Below are 26,673 nucleotides of genomic sequence, written 5' to 3' on the forward strand. Positions count from 1 at the left end.
AGGCAACTCATTTATGCCTTATTTGAGGCACATGAGCCAAATGTCAAGTGTCGCAGCAAAGGATCCAAAACTTGTGTCAGTGAGATGTTTGAGTTTTTTATGTTTAATGTATTTGCAAAAATTCCTAAAATCCTGTTTTTGCTTTGTTATTTTGGGGGTATTGAGTGTTGGTTGATGATAAAAAAATAATTGAAAAGATTTTTGCACAAGACTGTAATTTAACAAAATATGAAAAAGTGAAAGGGTCTGAATTGTTTCTGAAGGCACTGTACCTGACTGAGTCTTTCCGATTAAGTTATATGCCCATAACATGTGGTCAATAGTGCCAGGGAGCTGAAGGGCAGCAAAAATGACAAAGAGGGTTCTGGTTCTGAACCCATGAGGTGGTCTCCTAATGGGTTTAATCTGGGGAGAAATTGCAATTGCTCATGTTTTGGAACAATTTGAGATACTTTGAAGTGTGTTATACCAACACAGTTCAGGGGCTAAAGAGTCGACTGTCAGCCAGTTGGATAAGATGAGAATCCATGTAAGAAGGAAGTAGAGACCAGATGTAGGTTTGGATTTTGAAGAGGGAGAGAAGTGAAGTGAAGCAAATGGGTACAATACTGGTCACTGACTGATGCCAAAGCTCACCATCGCTTCAGTTCAGGGAAGGGTCCAAAACAACCAGTGTGGTACAACAATTTGATAGTGTCATAAAACCAACAACAAAAGAATATAAAAGTAAATAAATACATTTTAAAATTGAGCAAAATATAATTTAACGACTATAATACAGTTCAGAAATTACTTCAGATAATAACAGTGGTGAAGTTTCAAGTTCCTCCCTTCTATGTTTTATGGGCCCACCAAAAATACACTTTTAAGTCCCCATTCAATGTTCTTGTTCTCCATCCTCTCTTTGTCCTCTGTTTGTCAGCTCATGTCATGTTCTTGAAGGAGTGACGGCCGTATCTGTCACGGCCATCTCTTAGGGTCAGGTAAAGCATACAGCAGAGACTAGAAATCGGTGAATAATCATGGAAAGTATGTACGGTATACCATCACCAGCCCATCTAGTGGGATTCTGGTTAACAGTGTGAAGCCTTACCAGTTATTGCATTCATGATAGATAACAGAACCTGCAGGAAATTCCTTCATTGTCTCCTCCAGAGACATGTTGAGAGCGGCATGAAGGGCTGAGGATTGCAGGGTGCAGGGACAAGTGTCTACGGGCACACACTCTTGACCCAAAAGAACCTGAGGAAACAACAGAGCACTTTAGTGTGAATTCAGCATCCTCCATCCACCCATCCAGCAATCCATTCTCTGACTCTTAACTGGGTTTGGGTCATGGAGGCAGCAATCTAAGCAAAGATCCCCAGACATTGCTTTCCCAGCCACCTCCTCCAGGGGGATTCTGAAAGATACAATCTTTCCAGCGTCTCCTGGGACTCCCCAGAGGTCTTGTCTTGGTTGGACATGCCAGAAATATCTAGACATCCAGGAGTCATTCTAATTGGATGCCTGAACCACCTCAATTGGCTCCAATGGATGCAAAGGAGCAGCAGTTCTACTTTGAGCTTCTCCTAAATGTCTGCACTACTCAATCTATCTCTAAGGCTGAGCCCAGACACCCCATGCAGGAAACTCATTTCTGCCGCTTGTACCCGTGATCTAGTTCTTTTGGTCACAACCCATGGGTCGTGAGCATAAGTGAAGGTAGAAATGTAGATCAGTCGGGTTTTGTTTCAGCTCTTTCTTCTCCATAAATAACTGGACGCTGCTCCAATCCACCTATTGATTTCCCGCTTGCTTCTTACCTTATTCGTGAACAAAATCCAGAGATACTTAAACTTCTCCACATGAGGCAGCACCACATCCCCAACCCAGAGAGGGCACTACACCATTTTCCAACTGAGAACCATGACCTTGGACTCAAAGTAAAGTGTGTTGGTAGGATTTAAGAGCTCCTCAAAGTGCTACTTTCACCACCTGACTATATCCCCAGGATGAGGTCAGCAGCACTTCATCTCTGCTATAAACTGCATGGGTACTGCTTCTCCCACCTAAGTTGCCTGACAGTTTGGCAGAATCATTTCGAGGCCTGGTGCAAGTCATTGTCCATGGCCTCACCAAACTCCTCACACGCCTGAGCTTTTGCTTCTGCAACTGCCATTGCCACACTCCACTTGACCTGTTGGTGGCTGTCAGCTGCCTCTGGATTCCCATGAGCTAACCAACCTTAAAATGCCTCCTTCTTCAGTGTGATAGTTCCCTTTACTGCTGGCATCTACCACCAGTTTCTGGGTTTACTGCCGTGACAGGCATCAATGACCTCATGCCTACAGAGCTGCACAGCCATCTCAGCAATGGAGTCACAGAACATGGCCCATTCAGGCTCAATGTCCTCAGCCTCCCTCAGAATGCAAGGGAAATTCATCCAGAGGTGTGATCTCCAGTATGGGAATGTCTGTCATGCGTTCAGTAGCCCCTCATTATTAACAAAGGGAAAGGAGGTAATCAAAGACCGACAACATCCAAAACCAGGAGCAATCTTCACTTGCACTAAATTGCTATTAAGTAAATCAATAGCCGTTATTAAGTAATCAAATGCAGTAATATCACCAAAGTAAAGATCAATAAAACAAAGAAGTTGTCATCCATGTGAACCAGAGCGATTCCACCCCAGACTAGAGGGAGGCGCTGACACTAACTACTCTCCTCTCTCGTTCATCTGCAGTGTGGAGAAAACCCTTGGCAAATGACGTTGGAGAAAGCCCCGCCCCTTTCGGTCTTGTCCCAGTAAAAGAGGGCGTGCCTGGTGTACCATATCTCATTAGGACCCTGAACTCAGACGTGGAAGAAACTCCTGAGCTGCTTGAAACTGACAAGATTCTCTGTTCGAGCATACTAAAAACAGTGGTGGCCATTTTGTTTATTTGTAGTAGGGGCAGGAATGGCCAACATTTTTTAACATTAGCAAGCTACAATACTTTTGTACTTCTTTCATTAAACAGGGTTGTCCAGCTGGCTCCCCAACTTTTATTGTCCCCTCCCCGAGTCTTTCTGGCTGTGTACCGGGGGTCTCCAACTTTTGTTGCCCCGAGAGCTACTTTTACAAAATGAAAATATCCGAGAGCTCCTCATGTTTTCTAACATTTATTCTCATAGTTTATTTCAACCCAAACAAACTGAATAAGCTCGTTTTGCCTGAACATTTAAAAAATGTTGGTGTCCACAACTCACATTTTGCAGTAAAACACCACAAAAAATATGTAGTTCACCTGAAAGTGCATTTTGTATGTCTGTATGCCTTTTCTTGTGTATCTCACACTACTGAATTAAAACATGAATGCTGTCAAAACCAAACAATGTAATTCCAAATCCACAGATATGACTTATTCATTTGTCACTTTGTTCCATGTCACTGTGTCACTTTATTCACAGATGTGATGTGTTGTTTAGTTAGTCAGATGACTGGCACTGAGGTGTCTGGTGGCGTGGAGCCACTGAGGTTCACTCTTATGGAGTCATTTCAATGTTCGTCTGTCAGTCTTGTTCTGAACTTTGATTTCATGACATTCATGTCAGACTCACAGAGGTATGGAGACCCAAACAAAGCAGACATTGTCAGAGTCCATTGGTGAAGATTCTTATAGTTATCTGGCTCTGCGAAGCTCCAGAAATGCGGAGAATGCTGTTGAGACTTTAACTGCACATTATTTTGAAGGTTTACTAATATATCATATATAAAATCCAATGTCTGTCTATCTGTATGTCTGTCCTCTTTTCACAAAAGAACTGGTTAACGGATTTAGATCGGGTTTTTTTTATATAATTTGCTTGAACATTCTGGTTGATTTTGCGACTTTTCTCATTTCGCTAGGTGTCAGAGTTCACTTGTGGTTCGATTTATTTGCGCGACTCCGAGAAACACACAGTGGACTGAAGGAAGGGGCCTTCCTCACTCACTCGCCGTGTTCCTTAACTCCACTTAGCTAGCAAACGAGAGAACAATTGAGTTCAACTTTGTTTGATATTTAAAATAAAGTGTTATTGAGGTCTTGATGAGTTTGAGTCCAGATATTCTCTTAAGTGTCTGCCACATTGAAAAGAGAGATTGCAGTTCAGATTGTGGATTGTGATTTTGTATTAAAAGGATCGTGATATGATTTTTTGGAAAGATCGCCCACCACTAATTTGACTAATCAAGTTTTCAAATTTATATAGGATTCATTAACCCTTTGGTGAGCTACTTGGAAAGGGGTGGCGAGCTACCGGTAGTTCACGAGCAACATGTTGGAGACCCCTGGTCTATTCTAAAGAGCAATATGCCAAGATATGGTACATGCTGGGACTTAAACAAAGGTTAAAGTTGTCCACATGGTATTGATGCAAATCACATCCAAAGTAAAGAAAAATAACTGCAGATAATGTACCTAGAATATATTTTGCTTATTTACTCATTTTTAAAATTGTACCTGAGAAACTAGTTGTGTGCTATGTGAGTCCTCATGTGAAGGAACACTTGGACCCGCTGCTGTTTGCCTGATCAGATAAAGATTGAAGTGGAGGATGCAGTCATCTACATATCTGCTCAACAAGGCTGGACAGAGCTGTCAATACAGTGAGGATTTTGTGTTTTGATTTCTCCTTTATCTTCAATGCCATCTAACCGCCTCCATTAAAAGGGTAAGCTCAGAGTGTATGGTGTCCTGAATAATGGACTATCTGTCAGGCAGAACACAGTCTGAGAAGGTCAAGGACCATGTCTGCAATGTGGATGTGAACAACATGGCAGAACCGCAATGAACAGTCCTGTCTCCTTTTTTCTTAATCCTTTACACCTCAGACTATAAATATAACTCCAATTCATGTCTCGTGCAGAAATTCTCAGATGATTATGTGGTTATGGGGTGTATTGATAAGACCAATAAGACAGAGGAGTCAGGTGGAGATCTTTGAGAATTGTCTGCAATTCAACATCAGCAAAACCAAGGAACTGCTTATTGACTTTCACTGAACCAAAGAACCTCTATGTCTGGTCACTATTCAGGGAGTGGATGTAGAGGTGGTGCACTCCTACAAGTCCTCGGAGGTCCAAATTAATGACAGGTTGGACTGGTCTCATAACACAGAGGACTTATAGAAGAAAGGGGAGTGTTTTCTTTATGAGGCAGGTGACATCCTTCACATCTGCTACAACTCTTGTGAAGGTCAGTGTGATTTTCAATGCTGTGGTAGTATGTTGGGCAGGTAACGCCACTTCAAGAGAGGCCAACCAATTCAACCAGCTAATTAAAGGGCAGGCTCAGTTATGGGACACACTTTGGAACCCCTGGAGGTCGTAGAGGAAAAGGGAATTAAAACAAAACTATGAGTCATTAAGAGCAATGCTGCACATCCTTCTCTGTGACACACTAGCACTGAAGACTTTCAGCCAACAAATTATTCATCAGAAGTGTGTCAAGAAATGCTATGGGGGCTCCTTCATACCTACAGCAATACGGCTGTATAGTGCCTTAGGGTGACCGTATCTGCTCTTTTTGTCTTTAGCCAGATCAGAAGTTGTTTTGTCATTTCTGTAATTCTTGAATCTACACTACAGGGTTGTTGTTGGTATTTGTTAAAACATTTCTTGAGCTTATGTAAAAAGCTAACTTTCCATTTTGGACAGTTAACTACTTTCTATCTCCCCGCTCTCTCTCTATCTAACCCTAACTCTATCGAAGGACTGACTTCTGAGGGACAGCCACTGGCCACAGCTAAACATACCTAACCTCACCTATTCATCTTTATAACATTTTAGTGGGGAGCGTGAAGGGCCTCCCCCAGTCACTTATTCTTCTGCCGTACAAACACCACCTTTATTAAGTTCTTCTAGACAGGTAAGTGACTAACAGAAGTGCTTTAGGTAAGTGTCATCTTTGGTGCTCTGTAGTATCAATTAGTCGCCCAGCAGTAACTGCAGCTCTGTGCCTCTCACTGTCCGTATTTTGAAGTGTGACCTGTTCATCCACATTTGCATATGTGACATGTGTTTGTTTGTGTGTTTGTGTCTGCCCAGAGGGGACTGGGTGGTCTCGTGGTCTGGAACCCCTACAGATTTTATTTTTATTTCTCCAGCTTTTGGAGTTTTTTTTTTTTGTTTTTTCTGTCCACCCTGGCCATCGGACCTTACTTATTCTACGTTAATTAATGTTGACTTGTTTTCTTTTCTTACTGTGTCTTTTATTTTTCTATTCATTTTGTAAGCTACATTTTTTTGTATGAATATGTGCTATATAAATAAATGTTGATTGATTGATTAAATGATTGATGTGTTGTTCTTATTCAGTGTGACAGGTGCACAAGTTGTCCTCACGAGGGCAGCAGGATGACATGATTATGACTCACTATGTCTCTTTTATGACTTACCTCCCCTAATGGACAGGCACAGCCCTCCTCACACTTGTCTTGTAGGCATTCAGACTCCGGCCGTAGATCAGTGCAGCTGTGAGGGCAGGAGTTGGCACATCTGCTGAATACTTGGGTACCTGGGCACTCTGTAGAAAAAGCAGGGTGTGATGTGTGAATTGTATTACTGCAAACAACAAGTCAACATGAGAATTCATTTTGTGCTACTCAGCCATATTAACTTGATAAATTACCAATAAAATAAAATACCATAAAATACCAATACATTGTATTCTTATTTGCTATGGCAAATATCTTATAATGGTGCATATTTTTAAACATGACGAAAAGGTGTTGAGGTGTCCAAAAATACCCATGAAAGCCAGAAGTCTACGTGACCATCATCATCAGGTCCTTCCATGAAAACCCTAAATACAAAGAGGACTGTTTGACTTATGTTAGGTAGATTGCCCAGAGGGGACTGGGTGGTCTCGTGGTCTGGAACCCCTACAGATTTTATTTTTTTCTCCAGCCTTTGGAGTTTTTTTTTTTGTTTTTTCTGTCCACCCTGACCTTACTCTTATTCCATGTTAATTAATGTTGACTTATGTTCATTTTTTATTGTGTCTTCTATTTTTCTATTCATTTTGTAAAGCACTTTGAGCTACATTTTTTTTTGTATGAATATGTGCTATATAAATAAATGTTGATTGATTGATTGATTGATTGATGAAGCAGTTCAGAAGAGGCTCACCCAGACAAGCTTGCCCCCAACAACTACCTGCAGACTTCAGTCCGACTAGGCCCAACCAGGGGAAACTACCGTGTTTCCCCAAAAATAAGACCTACTCCTAAAATAAGCCCTAGCATGATTTTCAGGCCGCTCTGTAATATAAGCCCTACCCCAAAAATAAGTCCTAGTCAAGATCGTCCGCTGAAATGTAAGGCGCCCAAGGCCAGGTTTATACTTCACGCAATGCGACGCGTGTGCCCGAAACATCCATTAAATTCCGAAGGCAACTTGCCACAATATCTCTGAAAAGGATGTTTAATGGTTACATCCATCAATTTGGGGATGCGCCCATTCCAGCAGCATCGGCGCAAGACAGAAACAAAATCCCTGCACGGGGCATCAGCTCATCGCAAAGTAAACACAAGCATACGCACATACACTAACGTCATTGTATCTTCACCAATTCCTCAAACCTTCATGTCTTTGGATGAACACTGTGGACACCCACCAGGAAAACATGCAAACTCCAGGCAGGGATCACCAGCGACGTGACTCCCTACGAGACAGCAGCGCTACCGCTCTGCCACTGTGCCACCCCATTTGTGTAACTATTAACAGTATTGATTATTTAAACAAAGTTAACGATTTATCTGTAAAATGTAACACCTTCTGCTCTCAGAACAGCCTCAGGTCGGCCTTCATAGCATGGATTGCACAATTCCTTTGAGATTCTGGTCCATGTTGACGTGACTGCAGATTTGTCAGCTGCACCTTCATGCTGTGAATGTCCGATTCTACCACATCCCAATGGTGCTCAGATGCTTTGAACTCATTGTCATGTTTGCTGAACTAGTATGAGATGACTTCTACTTTGTGGCATGGTGCCTTATCATGCTGGAAACAGGCCGTGGCATTCAAGCAATGATTGACTGATATCCACGGGCCCATAGTATACCCATTATACCACCACCACAATCAGCCTGGACTTTTGATACAAAACAGGTGTGGGTGCATGGATTCATGCTGTTGCCACCAATCTGAGCATGGGAAAGGTCTTCCATTGGCCAGTTTTGGTGAGCCTGTGCCCATTGCAGTTCCTGTTTTCCTTTCATGGCTAACAGAAGTGGAACCCGACATGCTGTTCTGCTGTAACAAGAGTGTCTGTGTTTTCATAGAGCATTCATCAAAAGTTGTTACAATGAACACATTTGATATTTAATCTGACTCTCAGTACTTCCAAACCAAAATCTTTTAGCCTCTATTAGCTTCAATTTTGTACCCAGACTTACTGTATCAGCGACTCTGTGAAGCAAGACATCATCAGTAGGCTAACAGCTAACCTCTTCTACTAATAACGATGTCACTGTACAAATTACTGAGATCATATTTTTCCCTATTCTAGTGAAGCTCCTGACCTGCACCTGTAAGTTTTTAATGCTTTGTGCTGCTGCCACATGATTGGTTGATTAGATAATTATCAGCTATAATACCTGCACTTCAGAAGAGCTCATCCACCTGAATCTAAGCACATTTGGGCCTGGCCAGATCTTGGATGGGAGATCAACCAGGAAAAGCTTGAGTTGGTGCTAGAAGAGGTGATGGTGAGGCCAGCAGGGGGCGCTAACCCTGTGGTCTGAATGTGGATCCCAATGCCACAGTGCAGTGACAGGGACACTGTGCTGCAAAAATGGAACCGTCCTTCGGATGAGATGTAAAACTGAGGTCCTGACTCTCTGTGGTCATAAAAGATCTCTGGGCATCTTTCGTAAAGAGAAGGGTGTATCCTGATGTCCTGGCTAAATTGTACACCATGGCCTGGTCATTCTGCCCCTCTAATCATCCCCTGTCTCTAATTAATTCTATCTTTCTCACCACTTTGCCTCCTAAGATCTCATGTGTGGCGAGTGTACTGGTGCAAAAATGGCTGGTGGATGCTGCACATTAGTGGTGGCTGAAGTGGTTCCCCAGTCACTGTGTAAAGCATTTTGAGTAGTGAGAAACGCGCTATAGATATACAGCGGTACCTCGGTATACGCCCGCTTTGGAATAAGTCCATCTTGGTATACGTCCTGTTTGGACGTGAAAAATTGTGCTTGGTATACGACCTTTGTTTGGAATACGACTCGCGTGCTACCCTTGTTTACCTCTCTCTCGAGACAAAGCCACGACTGCCCACGAGCGTCAGTATGCCAGTTGCTAGCATTCAGTGAACAACCCGCGTGCTACCTGCTGTATATGATTGTTCAATGATGCTTTTGTCCATTGCTTTATGTTCGGGTGTTGATTGCTGTGGTCTGCGTCTTTTGAGACGTATGACTGCCGTTAGAAGGCACGCTGTATGGAGAGTTGGTTAAAAATGGTTCAAAATAAACAGCACTCGAAACGTTATTCTGAGTGTGTCGCTACTTCAGTCTAGAGGACTCTACACTACCCTTGTTTACCTCTCTCGAGACAAAGCCACGACTGCCCACGAGCGTCAGTATGCCAGTTGCTAGCATTCAGTGAACAACCCGCGCTATAACTCTCTGTGAATTTTCACGCGATTTTGTGTTTTTCGCGTAAATTTGAATCGATTGTTAAAAAGTATGAAGGTGGCATGCGTATCCGGGACATGGCTGCTGCATACCGTTTGCCGAGAACGACGGTATCTACGATTGTGAAAAACAAAGATGTCATTAAAAAGTAAAGTGAGGTTAAATTTTCATTTATTTCATCTAATTGCTTTTGTATTTATGTATTTTAGTATTAAGCAGTGTTTAAACTATTTTATACAACCCCATCAATGTATAATATGCCAATAACAATAGGATTTTTTTTCATGGGAACGGATTTATCATTTTCCCTTTATTTCTTATGGAAAAAATATGTTTGGTATACATCCTGTTTGGTGTAAGTCCAAGGGTCTGGAACAGATTAAGGACGTATACCGAGGTACCACTGTATAAAGAATTATAATTGCACAGGCATGCAGCTAGAAAGATGTTAAAAAGAAACATGAAACAAAAAAAAAATTCATGACACATTTAATTATTTATGCTCAAATATCATTTTGTTATTTATTAATTGTTATATTCCATAACACATTTATTTTTTGCAAATTTATTTAATTTTGTCCGAAATGTATTATATTCCTCCATAAATATGTGCAGTCAGGAAAAGAAGTGCATGATGGAGGATCTCCTTCCTAGAAACTGGTCGACATGCACCAAGGATGATGGAATGACTGATAAATGACATCATCTTTGGAATTCACTGCTGGGGACAAGTTGTGAAGCAGACATTTGTCAGACGCCTGTCCAAGAGAAGGAAACCCCTCAAGAGCTTTTTCTCGGCCACTGGTAAATTGTTGTGTGGTATAATTTCTCTAACATGCTGTGATTTATCCTAGACGCTAAATGGTAGACACTACTTCCACTGGTTTCCTACCACATCTGAAAGTGTGGCTTGTTAAATTGGTTGGCGTCTTGACTTTCTGTGGTGGTCTGAGCGACACTGAGATTATAAACCGACTGTGTCCTGTGATGGTCTCCAGGATTTGTTTCTTCCATTCATCTGACACAGTCAGGCGTTATCTACTTATGGCTCAAAAAACTGAAATAAAGGAATCGAGTGAATGGATGGATGAAACATCGGACAATCCTGGATGGACTCATTATCCGCCTGTCACCTTCATTTCTTATAAATGAGAACTCATATGGCTACTTCTAGGAATTTAGAAATGTACCGTATACAGTCCCCTTTTGCATAGTAAAAAATGAAAGGATATCATGCTCTGTCTGCTCATTATTTCAAATGAAACTTGACCACGACCAAGAGCTGGGCTCACGTTCAGGAGGGTGACACTCACCTGGTGTGCAGTTGTGGGCATTGCAGGCTCTCTGCAGTAGCAAAGGGATGGGACAATCCTCTCCTCCATGTTCAGCGTGTCTGATGATTGTTTTGTTCCGCACAGACACTCCTCCATTACAGGTAGCGCTGCATTCACTCCACTCGGACCACTCACTAGCAACACAGTCCACTGCAGAAGAATACCAGAACAATGAGAAGAGGTCTTATTGTAACATGTACGATGAGTTAACAATTAACCCAAAGGGTTGTAATGACCACGGTGTGGATTGTAATTTAGAAAGCAGTATGAGAATTGCACTCTAAGATAGATGTTAAGGTCCAGAAAGTTCAGCAGATGAGGGTGACAGCCCATGGTGTAATGATGGAAGGTCTGAAAACAGGAATTACTGACACAGGGAAAGACAAACCACCATGCAGGAGTCCCATGACACCACTTTAAAGACCACATGCCAGCCTAATGGCTCTGCTGCAATGGCACGTGATCCTCCTTTGTAAACATCTTACAAATTAACATTGAAAAATTAAAAGTGCCATATGCAAATAAAATATGTGTTAAGAAGATGACACTGTAAGGATTTTATTTTTTTCTTTTCTTATAGTTACCTTATCCAAGTTGGGGTGTAAATATGTAATTCTACTCAACTCTACCCAAAACCTTTATGGGTATACAGATATATATATAGATATACCCATCCACCTTAATAAAAAGATCAAATGTCTGTGTATCTGTTTGACTGCTACGTCTCTGTTATTCCATCATAATCATTTGAAGCAGTGCATTTTATTCCTATAAATGTTTGTCATGTGCTATCTGTTGACAGATACAAAATACTGTGGTGTGAAAAACTATTTGCCCCCTTCCCGATTTCTTATTCTTTTGCATGTTTGTCACACAAAATGTTTCTGATCATCAAACACATTTAACCATTAGTCAAATATAACACAAGTAAACACAAAATGCAGTTTTTAAATGATGTTTTTTATTATTTAGGGAGAAAAAAAATCCAAACCTACATGGCCCTGTGTGAAAAAGTAATTGCCCCCTGAACCTAATAACTTGTTGGGCCACCCTTAGCAGCAATAACTGCAATCAAGCGTTTGCGATAACTTGCAATGAGTCTTTTACAGCGCTCTGGAGGAATTTTGGCCCACTCATCTTTGCAGAATTGGTGTAATTCAGCTTTATTTGAGGGTTTTCTAGCATGAACCGCCTTTTTAAGGTCATGCCATAGCATCTCAATTGGATTCAGGTCAGGACTTTGACTAGGCCACTCCAAAGTGTTTTGGGTCATTGTCCTGTTGCAGCACCCAAGATCGCTTCAGCTTGAGTTGACGAACAGATGGCCGGACATTCTCCTTCAGGATTTTTTGGTAGACAGTAGAATTCATGGTTCCATCTATCACAGCAAGCCTTCCAGGTCCTGAAGCAGCAAAACAACCCCAGACCATCACACCACCACCACCATATTTTACTGTTGGTATGATGTTCTTTTTCTGAAATGCTGTGTTCCTTTTACGCCAGATGTAACGGGACATTTGCCTTCCAAAAAGTTCAACTTTTGTCTCATCAGTCCACAAGGTATTTTCCCATTAGTCTTGGCAATCATTGCAATGTTTCTTAGTAAAATTGAGACGAGCCTTAATGTTCTTTTTGCTTGACAGTGGTTTGCGTCTTGGAAATCTGCCATGCAGGCCGTTTTTGCCCAGTCGCTTTCTTATGGTGGAGTCGTGAACACTGACCTTAATTGAGACAAGTGAGGCCTGCAGTTCTTTAGACGTTGTCCTGGGGTCTTTTGTGACCTCTCGGATGAGTCGCTCTGCGCCTTGGGGTAATTTTGGTCGGCCGGCCACTCCTGGGAAGGTTCACCACTGTTCCATGTTTTTTCCATTTGTGGATAATGGCTCTCACTGTGGTTCACTGGAGTCCCAAAGCTTTAGAAATGGCTTTATAACCTTTACCAGACTGATAGATCTCAATTACTTCTGTTCTCATTTGTTCCTGAATTTCTTTGGATCTTGGCATGATGTCTAGCTTTTGAGGTGCTTTTGGTCTACTTCTCTGTGTCAGGCAGCTCCTATTTAAGGGATTTCTTGATTGAAACAGGTGTGGCAGTAATCAGGCCCTGGGGGTGGCTACGGAAATTGAACTCAGGTGTGATACACCACAGTTAGGTTATTTTTGAACAAGGGGGCAATTACTTTGTCACACAGGGCCATGTAGGTGTGGATTTTTTTCTCCCTAAATAATAAAAACCATCATTTAAAAACTGCATTTTGTGTTTACTTGTGTTATATTTGACTAATGGTTAAATGTGTTTGATGATCAGAAACATTTTGTGTGACAAACATGCAAAAGAATAAGAAATCGAGAAGGGGGCAAATAGTTTTTCACACCACTGTATATTCCAACAGATGGTGCATTGCAAACATTAACACTGAGTTCTACATGGATTACTTAGATTTCAACCCATTTTAGGGTAGCACGATAGACAGACAGATAGACAGATAGATATGAAAGGCACTATCTAATAGATAAATAGAGCGAGCACAGGAAGGTTAAGAAGCACATCATAGAAATGTGATACAGTATCTGCCAAGTTATACAAAGAATACACAACACATGTTTTGCCCTTTATTGGGGATGGCCATGTGTACGCACTTTTGAATCCCCTTATATGGATTGAACCTCTTTATATTATTTGGCAGATACTATATCACATGTATGTGTATGTATATATATATATATATATATATATATATATATATATATATATATATACACACACACACATACATACATACACATACACACACACACACTAGCTGTGTAAGCCCATTCTGTAAAAAGCCCTCTCACCTAGGAGGATTCATTTTGCCGATGTGCTCACCTCACTTGTGTATGAGTGGCGGGAGGAAAAGCAAAAGAGACAGTGTTTTGCCGATGTTAGCAGCTAAGGAAGTCTGTCTTACTTCTGAGGTTTCGTTTGGCTGACGTGCTTGTCTCGCTTGTGTTATTAGTGGCTCAGCGAGTTTTCTTTTTCCACGGAGGAGGAGCCCTTACCTCAACTCCACCTGTCACTTCCGGGCCGGACCGACACACAATTCCACACATAGATGTGTGTGTGTATATATATATATATATATATATATATATATATATATATATATATATATATATATATATATATATATATATATATATATATATATATATATATATATATACAGTACAGGCAAAAGTTTGGACACACCTCCTCATTCAATGTGTTTTCTTTATTTTCATGACCATTTACATTGGTAGATTCTCACTGAAGGCATCAAAACTATGAATGAACACATGTGGAGTTATGTACTTAATAAAAAAAGGTGAACTAACTGAAAACATGTTTTATATTCTAGTTTCTTCAAAATAGCCACCCTTTGCTCTGATTACTGCTTTGCACACTCTTGGCATTCTCTCGATGAGCTTCAACAGGTAGTCACCTGAAATGGTGTCTATTTTGAAGAAACTAGAATATAAAACATGTTTTCAGTTATTTCACCTTTTTTTATTAAGTACATAACTCCACATGTGTTCATTCATAGTTTTGATGCCTTCAGTGAGAATCTACCAATGTAAATGGTCATGAAAATAAAGAAAACACATTGAATGAGGAGGTGTGTCCAAACTTTTGGCCTGTACTGTATATATAAATAAATGTACTGTATAGTGATGGATGGTGGCCATTACCCAGCCAGGATGCCTCCGAGGTGGATGAAGAGTCAGAGAGAACTTCCGGGGGACACTCTACCCTGGGTAACTAAGCATGTCATAAGCATGAGAAAATGAAAAAGATAGAAGAGCACTATCTAATGGAAACATCCACAAACCTGGACAAACATCTGCCTGCCAGTAGAGACTATTAAACCCATTAAATTAATGACGCCAGATGTTGTGACCCTTGTAACAAAGAATGTTTTAACAATGGGATTTGTAAAATGGTGATGCCAAAGACAAAATCCAAATGGCACTAGAAATGGTGCAAAAAATAACATAACATTTTTGTACAAAAATCAGATATTTAGAGTTTTCATTGTCAAAAATCGGATCAGAAAATGCTCTAAATGAAGGCTAATAAAAATGTAAAATAAAACAGAATAATAAAAATAAACAACACTAATGGCTACAGTAAAAGGATATAGTGTATGGGGGTGGGCATTTAAGGTCAGAGAGATTCCGACTTAAGAAGCTGCGAAGTCGAGCTGTGCCCTTAAACTGCCCCAAAAGACGAAAGTCAAAAACCAGAGTACAAGAAGCAAGCGGCCCCTGTTGTGCTGAGAAGATTTACATAAGATTGTTGCTTACTCACCGGGGCAAGATGGCTGCTGGCAATCATCTCTCTGTGAGGTCTCATCGGTACAAGGTAGACTTCTGGGAGTTTCTTCGCACGTCCGGCTCCTTATCCTCACCCCAACCCCGCAACTGACGGAGCATTCACTCCACTGACCCCAGGGACTGTATTTGGGACACTCGTGCGCTGTGCAAGTGAAAGTGCCATTCACACATGTGCTGCCAGGAGGAGAGAGACAGAAGAAAGGCTCCAGGATCAGTTTGCCAGTGCTTTGATGTTATTGATGAAATAAACAACCTTTTCTAGAACACATCATTGGAAAGGTAAGACTATTATTACCACATTGAGGATCTGTCAAATTGGATTGTAGAAATAAAAAAATGAAAGGTTTATTACTCCTTAAATTTACACTAAACAAGATAAAAAGGAATAATGTCTTTTAGCGATGTTACAGTAAAAAATTTTTTACATCCCTAACAGGCACTTCTCCATTGTTAAGGCCATGGGGAACGCCCTGAATATGGCTCACATGATTCATTCACACCCAAAGCATGCTGTCCCGCTATTGTGACTTTTGCATGTTTGATCCTTTCTGTCCCATTTGTTACTCATTGACATTTCCAACTCTCACAAGGCTGCTCTGGCTGCTATTTGTAACTTTTTCGCCTCTTTGCATGTAGGGCAACATGGGACTCTCTCATGTTAACATGAGTGGTTGCAGGGACCCCTGTAAGCTCAGCTCTCAGCACATTTCAGTGGTTTTTATTTGTGTAGGGTGAAATCAACTGGCTGAGTCGGCCACTTAAAGGGTCCCCTTGAAACTTCGAGAGCCCACTTCAAGCACTAGGAGTCTGCGAGCGCCACAGCAGCCCTTACCATTCAAACTTCATGTGTGACGCACTAATTAGGCAGCTTTTCCTCAACTACAGGGCACTGCTGCTAAACTAACCAAACTAAGACACAGACCTCCTGCTGTGAATACGAGTGACTGACAGCTTTCTTGAGAGGCTAAAAAAACTAATGATGGCTACAGTTGGGCACTTTGAGAAAATCTCTGCAACTGCTTGGAGCCAATCACTGAGGTTTGTTTACATCAACAATGTGTCCAGCCAATCATCGATGGACGTTATCATCAGCCTTAGTTTCATTTATTATTATCATTCTGAGGATTTTAGAGGTCTAGGAATTTAAATGTCTGACTGGTTTTATGAATTAGGATGTTTTTAAAAATGTTATTTTTATCAGACATTTTTCTATGGGCCCATCTATATATATAATTCTCAAGACACCCATGGAAAGCACGCCGGCAAGTAAGACACCTATGGCGCACGCAGGAAGGAGCTACGCCCACCAACTCCTGGCACCTCCGGGCCACGTTGACTGTTCATAGAGGCATGTTTCTCGCGGAGGTGAGTCGCCATATGCAGCGTGTAAAACGGTTTGTGAGGGGTATCTCATGGGATCCTTAAAACAATCCTTTACAACTGAGGTTAAAACACAATGAAGTAAGCAGTCTTTAAAAACCGAGTTTTCGGTTACGACGCTGTGTGTTGGTTCGTTCCGTGCATTGTTACAATGTTGCTTTTTTTTTTGCTGATTTATTACATTACCAATTTTTCAAATGTTAATTTTCTCCCTGTGCTTAAAAATCATTAAGAAAACGGCCTGATTATGCGGCGTATGGTACGCCGCGGGTTGGCTAGTTTTATTTACTTTAATTATGGGTGCCGCCATTGTTTGCAGCTAGTGACACAGGGTTGTAACAGATGCTACATATTTTATGTGCTTTGTTTCTGCCCATTGTTCCCTTAGAATATATGTCCTAGGGATTAAGTATTTTAAGGATATCTCTTTAAGGGGTACAGGGGGCCAAACCACACCTGGGGGCCCTTGCATAAATGCTTTGGTGTGTGTAGTAAGGGGAGGATGTCAGTGTGCACGGCACTGCCTTTTATTTGTGATGCTTGTGTCTTCCATTGAGGGACGTTAATGCCATTACACCCGGGTGAGGCAGACTTTGGCATCCAAGGTAAGACTTGTCTCCAAGCCGGTGAGAACACTCCTTTCATATCTGTAGAGGGCAAACGTGACAGTGGTATATTTGGCCAGTGCGTTTGATCTAAAAGGGATTGGGGAATGCGTATGGGGTGTATGTTTATTTATATTTGTATGTGTATATATATACATATATATATATATACAGTATACTGTATATATATATATATATATATATGTATATACCATACACTGTATACTCACGTTTTTTAAGTTCTCAAGTCGGGACTTGATTTTACTGTATAATTTCTGGTATTTTATAACGTTGGTCATATAACTTGAATGTGGAAAACTCACGCTATTGGTCCAAGAGATTATGATATGCTAACACCCACCTGAAAGAGTAACCAAGGGGCACACGGCCTTTTTTTTCTATGTATTGTGCCTACGTGACCACACGGTAACACCCAAACTATTATTTTTGTATCTCACACCCTCATACACCTTTATCTACAATGGAGCGTTCGATCAGAAGAAGACATGAAGCTGGTTTTAAATTAAATGTCGTTAAAGTAGTGATATAAATTGGTAACTGTGCTGCTGCAACAAAATTTGCTGCGTCTGAGAAACTGATATGAGATTGAAGGAAGAAAAAAATGTAAGTATCGCATTTTTGAACAAGTGTATAAGTCGGGGTCTGATTTTATGATCGATTTTTCGGGTTTCAAGGCCTGACTTATACGTGAGTATATATGGTACATGTATGTGCTGTGATGATTCTTGTGCTGTCTGTAAGTAGTCATAATTCTTTTTCTTTTTTTATTTGTCTCATTTCCTTTTCTGCTTTGACGTTTTTCTGGGTAGTGAATTATATAGGGGGTTCAGGGGTGTGCTTATATTACTTAGTATCTGTTGTTCAGTTTTTTGTGTAGGATTTTCTAAAGGTTGCCTTGTGCCCTGTGTTGGCTGGGATTGGCTCCAGCAGAGCACCGTGACCCTGTAGTTAGGATATAGCGGGTTGGATAATGGATGGATGGATGGATTTTCTAAAGGGGAATATGTTTATAGTTCTGTTTGGGGTTTTTTATAATACAGTGGAACCTCTAGATACGATCACCTCTGTATACGAGAAATTCAAGATAAGAGGAAAGTATGAGCGAAAAATTTGGATCTAAATATGATAGACGAGCCACAAGCCAGGCTGTGGTTATGCGTGACGTGTTTCCAGATCCGCCTTGACTCGAGGATTCACCCAAGCTGACGCTGCCAGCCCGTCAGCTCACTCAGTGTTCCTTGTTCTCCCATAGCGTGAGGATCTACGCGTTTGTGCGCTTGTGATTTCATTGTTTCGCTGTAGCAGTTCGCTGTATAAGCGTATCCAAAAATATCGCGGACATGCAGACGGAGAATAGGAGACGATTGCCCTCAAGAGGAGAGAGAGAGAGAGAGAGAGAGAGAGAGAGAGAGACGCGCAAAATAAGGAGAGAGAGAGGCGCGCGCGAGCGAGCGAGAGAGATAAGGAGAGAGAAAGAGACGCTTGCGCGAGCGAGAGAGATAAGGAGAGAGAAAGAGAGACGCTTGCGAGCGAGAGAGAGAGAAGAGATAAGGAGAGAGAGATGCACATGAGAGAGAAGAACCATCAGCTCAGTTATGCTCACATGACGCTTAGCAGACAAAGAGTATCCATACTACTTGTATTGCAAGACATCGCTCGTTTTATCAAGTCAAAATTAATTAAAAAATTAAGCTCGTCTTGCAAAACACTCGTAAACCAAGTTATTTATCAGTGTTATTTGTTAGGAAAATTAATTTTTATGTTGATATTTTTGGGGGTGCGGAACGGATTAACTGGATTTCCATTATTTTCAATGGGGAAGTTTGTTCTAGATACGAGAAATTCGCTATACAAGCTCAGTGCTGGAACGAATTAAACTTGTATCTCGAGGTTCCACTGTATATACTCTTGTTTGTTTAATTGACATAATTGGTCTGGTGGTCATTTTTTGCAGTACATAAAGGACACCTTCTTCAAAGGGGATCAAATTAGGGCTAAGGTCCTGTCTATTTCTGTACCTGATATAATTAGTCTCTTATTAAGAGTAGGAGGTTCTTGTGTGTGCCGGGCTCCTCATTTTACGTTTGGCGGAACTCGCTACAGGGTTACCAGGCTTTTGGGCAGGGAAATCAGGAGTGTCTGTGACATTTTTACCACTATGGTATAAAGGTCAGCATCATGCACTTCTGACTGTGCAAGTGTGTGAATGAATCAAATCCAAACACCCTCACATTATTATTGTTAAGTGGCTTTGGTGAAATGAAATATTCCAGTTGCTGATTCTTGTCGTTACTTTTGTTGATCTTCAACTGTGTCTCACGTCTGTTATAATGTCTAACTTTAATGAGTTTTTATGTAAATTCCTGCACAGTTCCTGTTAGTCTGTGCTTGTGTGACTTAAGGAATTCACACATGGGGTTTGATATTGTCTAAAAGCTGTTTTGAGAAGGTTAATTTGTTAAACCCATGTGGTTGCGGCGCCAGTATAGTTTCCTGTTTAGGTGCTGCTGTGTTCATTTTCTGTCTCTGCCATTTCCATGGAGATCTCACCCAGAATTCCCTGAGGTGTGCTCATTTGTGATGACAGTCTGGTGAAGATACAAAGATCACCCCAGGAGTTTCTGTCCATCTGAGCTTGACAGGTAACGCTTGTCTTATTGCTATATTTTACATCCACACTATTGTTTTTGACTGTGAATTTTCCAATTGCATTTTGGCTTTAACAAAAGATCTCCTTGACTGTTGGTTTTGAACTTTAGCACATTCTTTGACTTAACGATTCTCCTGGTTATTTTCATTCCTTTTCTACAGTCCCTGCCGTGTCAGTGTAAAGTCCTGATTTTGGCTTATTTAATTCCTAACCTCCTGCTTATAACTTTGACTAGTTATTACACATACATTACATCTTGTGATTCTCTTTTACTTTAAACTGCTGCCACTCTGAGTAGCCCGTACTGTGCTGTCGTATAACAAACAATTAAAATTGCATTCTATAGGTCAGAAATTTCAAAAATAAATATAAACACAAAATCCTGGATATTAAAAACCTCAGAATATTCTAAACAAATTTATTCAAGCTAGACAAAATTTGTAATTATATCTCAGTCTTATCAGGTGAAATGGCCCAGACGCGACTAAAGCCTGTTGCCTGTGTTTTCATGTCATTTCCTCACAGACTTGGCTGCAGAATACTGATGCTCTGCAAGAAAGGTCAGAACCGACTATACTTCCTTAGAAGGTTGGCGTCCTTCAACATCTGCAATAAGATGCTGCAGATGTTCTATCAGACGGTTGTGGCGAGCGCCCTCTTCTATGCGGTGGTGTGTTGGGGAGGCAGCATAAAGAAGAGGGACACCTCACACCTGGACAAACTGGTGAGGAAGGCAGGCTCTATTGTAGGCACGGAGCTGGACAGTTTGACATCCGTGGCAGAGTGACGGGCGCTGAGCAGACTCCTGTCAATCATGGAGAATCCACTTCATCCACTGAACAGGATCATCTCCAGACAGAGGAGCAGCTTCAGCGACAGACTGCTGTCAACGTCCTGCTCCACTGACAGACTGAGGAGATCTTTCCTCCACCACACTATGCGACTCTTCAGTTCCTCCCGGGGGGTAAACATTAACATTATACAAAGTTATTGTCTGTTTTTACATGCATTTTTATCACTCTTTAATTTAATATTGTTTTTTGTATCAGTATACTGCTGCTGGATTATGTGAATTTCCCCTTGGGATTAATAAAGTATCTATCTATCTATCTAGAAGCTAAACGTGTTGTTTAGACTAAGACCTTAGTTCAATTTATGACAATAATGGAGCTTCTGCTGCAAAATAGAAACACTGAAAATTTTTACTCAGGAAATTAATTGTATATGTTTTAGAAACAATCCAAACAAAAGTCTTAAATGTTTTTCCGGTACACTTTAAGAGCAAGATGAACAGACCCTGCCATCAGGTCATCTTCCCTTGAGCCTTCACTGTACTTACCAGTTGTTGCAGTTGATTTGCATTTTTGTGCCCGGTTCAAACTCTTGGGTTCCATCGACATTGTGTAGCCCACAGCGACACTCCGAAATGGGAACACAAACGTTATCTTGTAACAGCCATCCATTGGGACAGCGGCAACCTGAAATCCAACACAAGGGAGTTTTAAAATTCTTTAATGGAGTGCAAACACAAATGGACACACAGGCATTCAAATAGTCCCTCAAGATGGCGCTCTCCCCGTTTGCACTTTTGAAGCTTTTTGATTGGGACTTTTCTAAACTCTTACGGCTTCCTTTTAATTGATGCTGTTTGTTTGTTTAGCAGTGACAGGATAGCAACAGACCATTGGCTACAGACGTCCAGGCCTTCAACTTTTCTACACAGTGCTCTGTGGATCTGCTGCGGACACGAGTACCTTGAGCCGCCATCAAGCCACGTCAGCGCCATAGCTTCAGCACACCTCCTGTGCCCTCCAGATAATTACATCTGCTTACTAAGAGATATTAAAAAAAATGGAAAGTAAGGCTATAAATCACTACCCTCATGGCAAATGTTTTTCTCTTAATGCTGTCTGCTTCACCACAATGGTGCAAAAATGTGCATAAGTGCGTTAAATTAAATCAATCCAAATAGTGTCCAAAACAAAATGTGGGGCAAGAATTTCTTTTTTGAGTTTTCGCTAAATAATAATTAGGGGTGGCACGGTGGCACAGTTGTAGTGCTGCTGCCTCGCAGTAAGGAGACCTGGGTTCGCTTCCCGGGTCCTCCCTGTGTCTGCGTGGGTTTCCTCCCACAGTCCAAAGACATGCAGGTTGGGTGCATTGGCAATCCTAAATTGTCCCTAGTGTGTGCTTGGTGTGTGTGTGTGTGTGCCATGCGGTAGGCTGGCGCCCTGACCAGGGTTTGATCCTGCCTTGCGCGCTGTGCTGGCTGGGATTGGCTCCAGCAGACCCCGTGACCCTGTGTTCGGATATAGCGGGTTGGATAATGACTGACTGACTGACTGACTGACTAAATAATAATTAAAAATAGTGCCATTGTGAGGAAGTTATAATTAATAAATAAATAGTTTCCCCTTCTTAATTCTCCAGGTGCTTTACTCTCTCGTCTCACCAGCTCACCGCACATCATGGCAGAGACAGCAGCGAATTCAGTGTTTAATCGACTCCTGCCTCAGCCTCCTCCATTGGTACCCACTGGGACACTCAGAGCCCTGCCTCCCTTGAACAGCCATAGGATGACTGTTGGAGAACTGCAGCCACTCCTGCTCCTATGCTCATCTAAAGCGCCATTCCTCCGCTCCACCAATCGCTTTGTCTCCTTCAACTTGTAATGGCACCCACCAAATTCTGCAAGCTTCTCATCTTTCTTATCTGTCCTTTCTATCCTCCTTATTCTCCAACTTAAACCTCTTTTATTCTCTTTTTTGAGACTAAATGATCTGCAGAGCCTCAATGAGGAACAGACGGCTGAGCTGATCAGTCTTCTACAATGCCTAGTTAGTGATGGCTAATTTATGAGCAATTCATTCTTTTTAAAACGATCAGATAAACCACGGGTGTCGAACTCCAGTCCTGGAGGGCCGCAGTGGCTGCAGGTTTTCATTCTAACCATCTTCTTAAATAGTGACCAGATTTTTCTGCTAATTAACTTCTTTTGCTTTAGTTTTAATTAACTTGATTCAGACCCCTTAGTTGTCACTTTTTCTTTCATTAGCAGCCAAACAATAATGAGATATTAAACAAGCCGCCACATGAGCAGCTCACCTGTGCCCATCACACAATATCTGAAAATAAAGAAAGGTGAAGGTCTCGGTAAGGTTGAACTCTCAGGTCACCAAAGGATTTTGACGGTGTTCTTAGAAAAAAAATGAAAATCAACAGTTTGAGAAATGTCTGCTGTGGCAGAATAAGAGCAGCAACTAGCCGTGGAATTAAGTAACGGGTTTAATTAACAGCAAGAATCGGCTTCTCATTGAATGAGAATCATTCTCATCAGGCTCTATTGTAGGAGTAAAGTTGGACAGTTTAACATCTGTGGCAGAGTGACGGGCGCTGAGCAAACTCCTGTCAATCATGAAGAATCCACCCCAAAAGGCAAGACCACCTTGACCTAACCTTTTACGGACCATCCTCTCTATATATTTCAGGATGGGGAGTTGGACCCCCAGAGGTTTACAAATTGTTGGAATACAGTAATCCCTCGCTATATCGCGCTTTGACTTTCGCGGTTTCACTCTATCGCGGATTTTAAATGTAAGCACATCTAAATATATATCACAGATTTTTCGCTGGTTCGCGGATTTCTGCAGTCTTTAAATTTATGCTACACGCTTCCTCAGTTTGTTTGCCCTGTTGATTTCATACAAGGGACGCTATTGGCGGATGGCTTAGAAGCTACCCAATCAGAGCATGTATTACATATTAACTAAAATTCCTCAATGCTATAAGATATGCATCCCGCGCGCAGCTTGATTGTTTGCTTGTCTCTGCCTCTATCTCACCCTCTCTGACATTCTCTGCGCCTGACGGAGGGGCTGTGAGCAGAGGTGCTGTTTGCTTAAAAGATACTGATGCTCCTCTAAAAAAATGCTGCTTTATTGTGGTGCTCGGCATATTTAAAAGCACAAAAGCACACGTATTGATTTTTTGATTGTTTGCTTTTCTTTGCGAGCTCTCTCTCTCTCTCCCTCTGAAATTCTCTGCTCCTGAAGAGAAGAAGATCTATTTGCATTCTTTTAATTGTGAGAAAGAACTGTCATCTCTGTCTTGTCATGGAGGACAGTTTAAACTTTTGACTAAAGGGTGTTATTTCATGTCTAGAGGGCTCTAATAATGTTAACAGTGTGGGAGAGTTTATAAGGGCTTAAAATATAAAAAAACAACTACACAAACATATGGTTTCTACTTCGCGGATTTTCGTCTATCGTGGGGGGTTCTGGAACGCAACCCCCGCGATCGAGGAGGGATTACTGTATTAGCATTGTCTCGTGTTAAGTACTATTTGGTTTTCTTGGTTTTTGTTATTTTTTGCTTCTTTATATAATATAGTTTTCAATTCTTGTTTTGCAGTTTTCCTTTTTGTTTTTGTTTTTAAATTGCTTTTCTTTGTGTTAATTTTCCACTCTTTATTAACAGGTCTGTTTTTTATAAATGATTACTGTTATTTTAATGGACATGTTTATGTGTGTTAAATAAAGGTAGTTAATTACTTAATTAATAAGTTTAATTGTTTGCAGTTTTATGAAACAATTACAACTTGTGGAAAATATTAGTTAAGTAGGTAGTTTTTGGTTTTGGTTTCATCTTCCATTTCTTTTTTTCCCCCCGACAACTGCTTGAAATAAAAAGTATGAACAGTTACAGTTAGAGATATTGACTGACTGAGTTAAACGCCACCAGTTTTGCTGCTCTGCCATTCGTGTGTACGGTCTTCATGAAACTTACCTGGACGACAGGCTCCCTGAAGGCACTGCACATGCTCCCAGAGGTCAGTGCATGATCGTGGGCACTGATTGGCACATGACACTAGAAAGGCTCTTCCTCGATCCTCACAACTCTCCCCTAATGAGAGGAGAGACAAATGTCATTGATCCTCCGTATTGAGAGGATAACAATTAATGCACAACAACACACATATGCAATATCAACCAGGGTATTCCTGGGTTAACCATTCGGTAAAGAACTCAAATAGAACCTTGCCTGCAAATGACAATGACCTGGAAAAGTGAAGAATCATCAGTGTTATTAATGAATTCATTATTTTCTCTATGTGTTTAATTGACAGAGACGCCACTAACATTTCCTGCTTGACTTTCAGGAGATTCTCGATTTTTTCACACCTGTCCCTAGTCTGTAAATTAGGGTAAATTAGATTCCTGGGATAGCCTCTGTCCTTCTCTGCAGTATGACGTTCTGATGACAAACGTCTCGTGTGATTCACGTCCAGCACTGGTTTGATCCATCCTTTATCATTTGGATTAGATTATTATTTCCGTAAAGTCAAGTGAAGTCACACAGTATTTATTTTTAGTACAACCATTAATATTTATTCATTGTTGCTACAGGCTGTTTAACACCCCAATATATTTATTTGCTAACCGGATATCTAAATTAAAGGTCATCATGGATGTAGGATTAAATGTGCATTTAGCCATTTTGCATTTTTTTTGGCACACAAGTCATTTGCTTAAGAAGGAGCCGCCAGACACTCTTAACTTCAGCTCAAGTGTCAGTTCTTTCTACAGGGCCTCTGTGGAATGCAAATTCTGTGTCTTATCTGATTAGAATGACCAATCACAAAGTGACATCCAGCGATGTCTCCACGATGCACCATTTAAACACTTGGTTGATGAACAAAGAACCAACTCAACTTTGCATTAATTGTTAGCCAAAAGAAAAAACCAATGGATATATGTGGACTCCTTCCTTTATAAAACATTACAAGCAGCAGGTCTATACTCTCTCTGTATTCTCTCCCTGTTCTTGGCCTGACCAAAGCTCCACTCCTACAGCAAGACCCATGTTGCCCAGGAAGTGGCTGCAACAAAGGCTGGAGGGATCCCTTTTACTTTGAAGGGCAATCTGGTACTGGACTGGAACAGTAGAAAGTTGTCTGTATCAGAATTAGACAAGAGTGCCATGAGTCCACACCTTGCTAAAGTAAAGCAAGGTGCACGACTAAGAGACATACAGTACGTGTTCTTATTGCTAAATATGGGAGTAGAGTGATCACCAACTACCCAGCACACATAAATTGTATGCTAGGAAGAGTTTAATGCTGTGTGTAAAATCTCAGGGAAAACTGCAGTACCACCTGCAACCACAAGGTGCAACCAAGGCAATGGAGGAGAAGAAAGAAAAAGCAGGCCGAACATCCGTCCACAAGTCAACCCAAAAAGATTGGAACAAAGCAGGAGCCAACAGGGACCCAACCATAAGGAGACATACGTTGATTCTGAGAACAACTGAATGTAACTCAATAGTTACGATAAAGTCAGCTAATGTTATCTGGTTATTGTTATTAATGTAGTGGAAAAGTAATAACCCTTGTGATGGACAACCTTTTAGCAGTTATAAAATTATCTTCCTAAAACGCACACACAAACAAACACACACACAAAAACCAACACAAACTGTGTGGAGGTAAATCAGTTTAGATTAGCTGTAAGAAAATTGACATCACCATCACAATGTAAATGCTAGAAACTTAACAACTACCAAAAGAACTTATCCATCTTGAACACATTAATTCGAAGATCAGAATTCATAAGTTCTGTACCTTTTTCTATAAAAGAGAAAAAGTTTCAAACTAAGCTAGCATACATTTATGTCTTGTGTT

General features: G+C 41.1%; 1 protein-coding gene across 1 annotated transcript in view; it reads right to left on the reverse strand.

Moving 5' to 3' along the window:
• Positions 1 to 26,673, reverse strand: part of scospondin (subcommissural organ spondin) — a 417,078-nt gene that overhangs the window by 26,408 nt on the left and 363,997 nt on the right. Inside the window, exons 96-101 of the mRNA XM_039754138.1 lie at positions 24,780 to 24,896; positions 21,334 to 21,472; positions 15,313 to 15,512; positions 10,962 to 11,132; positions 6,403 to 6,530; positions 1,094 to 1,242 (exon numbers count right to left, since the gene is read on the reverse strand). Coding sequence (XP_039610072.1) covers positions 1,094 to 1,242; positions 6,403 to 6,530; positions 10,962 to 11,132; positions 15,313 to 15,512; positions 21,334 to 21,472; positions 24,780 to 24,896 — 904 coding nt within the window. The remainder of the gene's footprint in view (positions 1 to 1,093; positions 1,243 to 6,402; positions 6,531 to 10,961; positions 11,133 to 15,312; positions 15,513 to 21,333; positions 21,473 to 24,779; positions 24,897 to 26,673) is intronic.

The sequence above is a fragment of the Polypterus senegalus genome, chromosome 5 (genome assembly GCF_016835505.1).
Source record: "Polypterus senegalus isolate Bchr_013 chromosome 5, ASM1683550v1, whole genome shotgun sequence".
Classification (NCBI taxonomy): Eukaryota; Metazoa; Chordata; class Cladistia; order Polypteriformes; family Polypteridae; genus Polypterus; species Polypterus senegalus.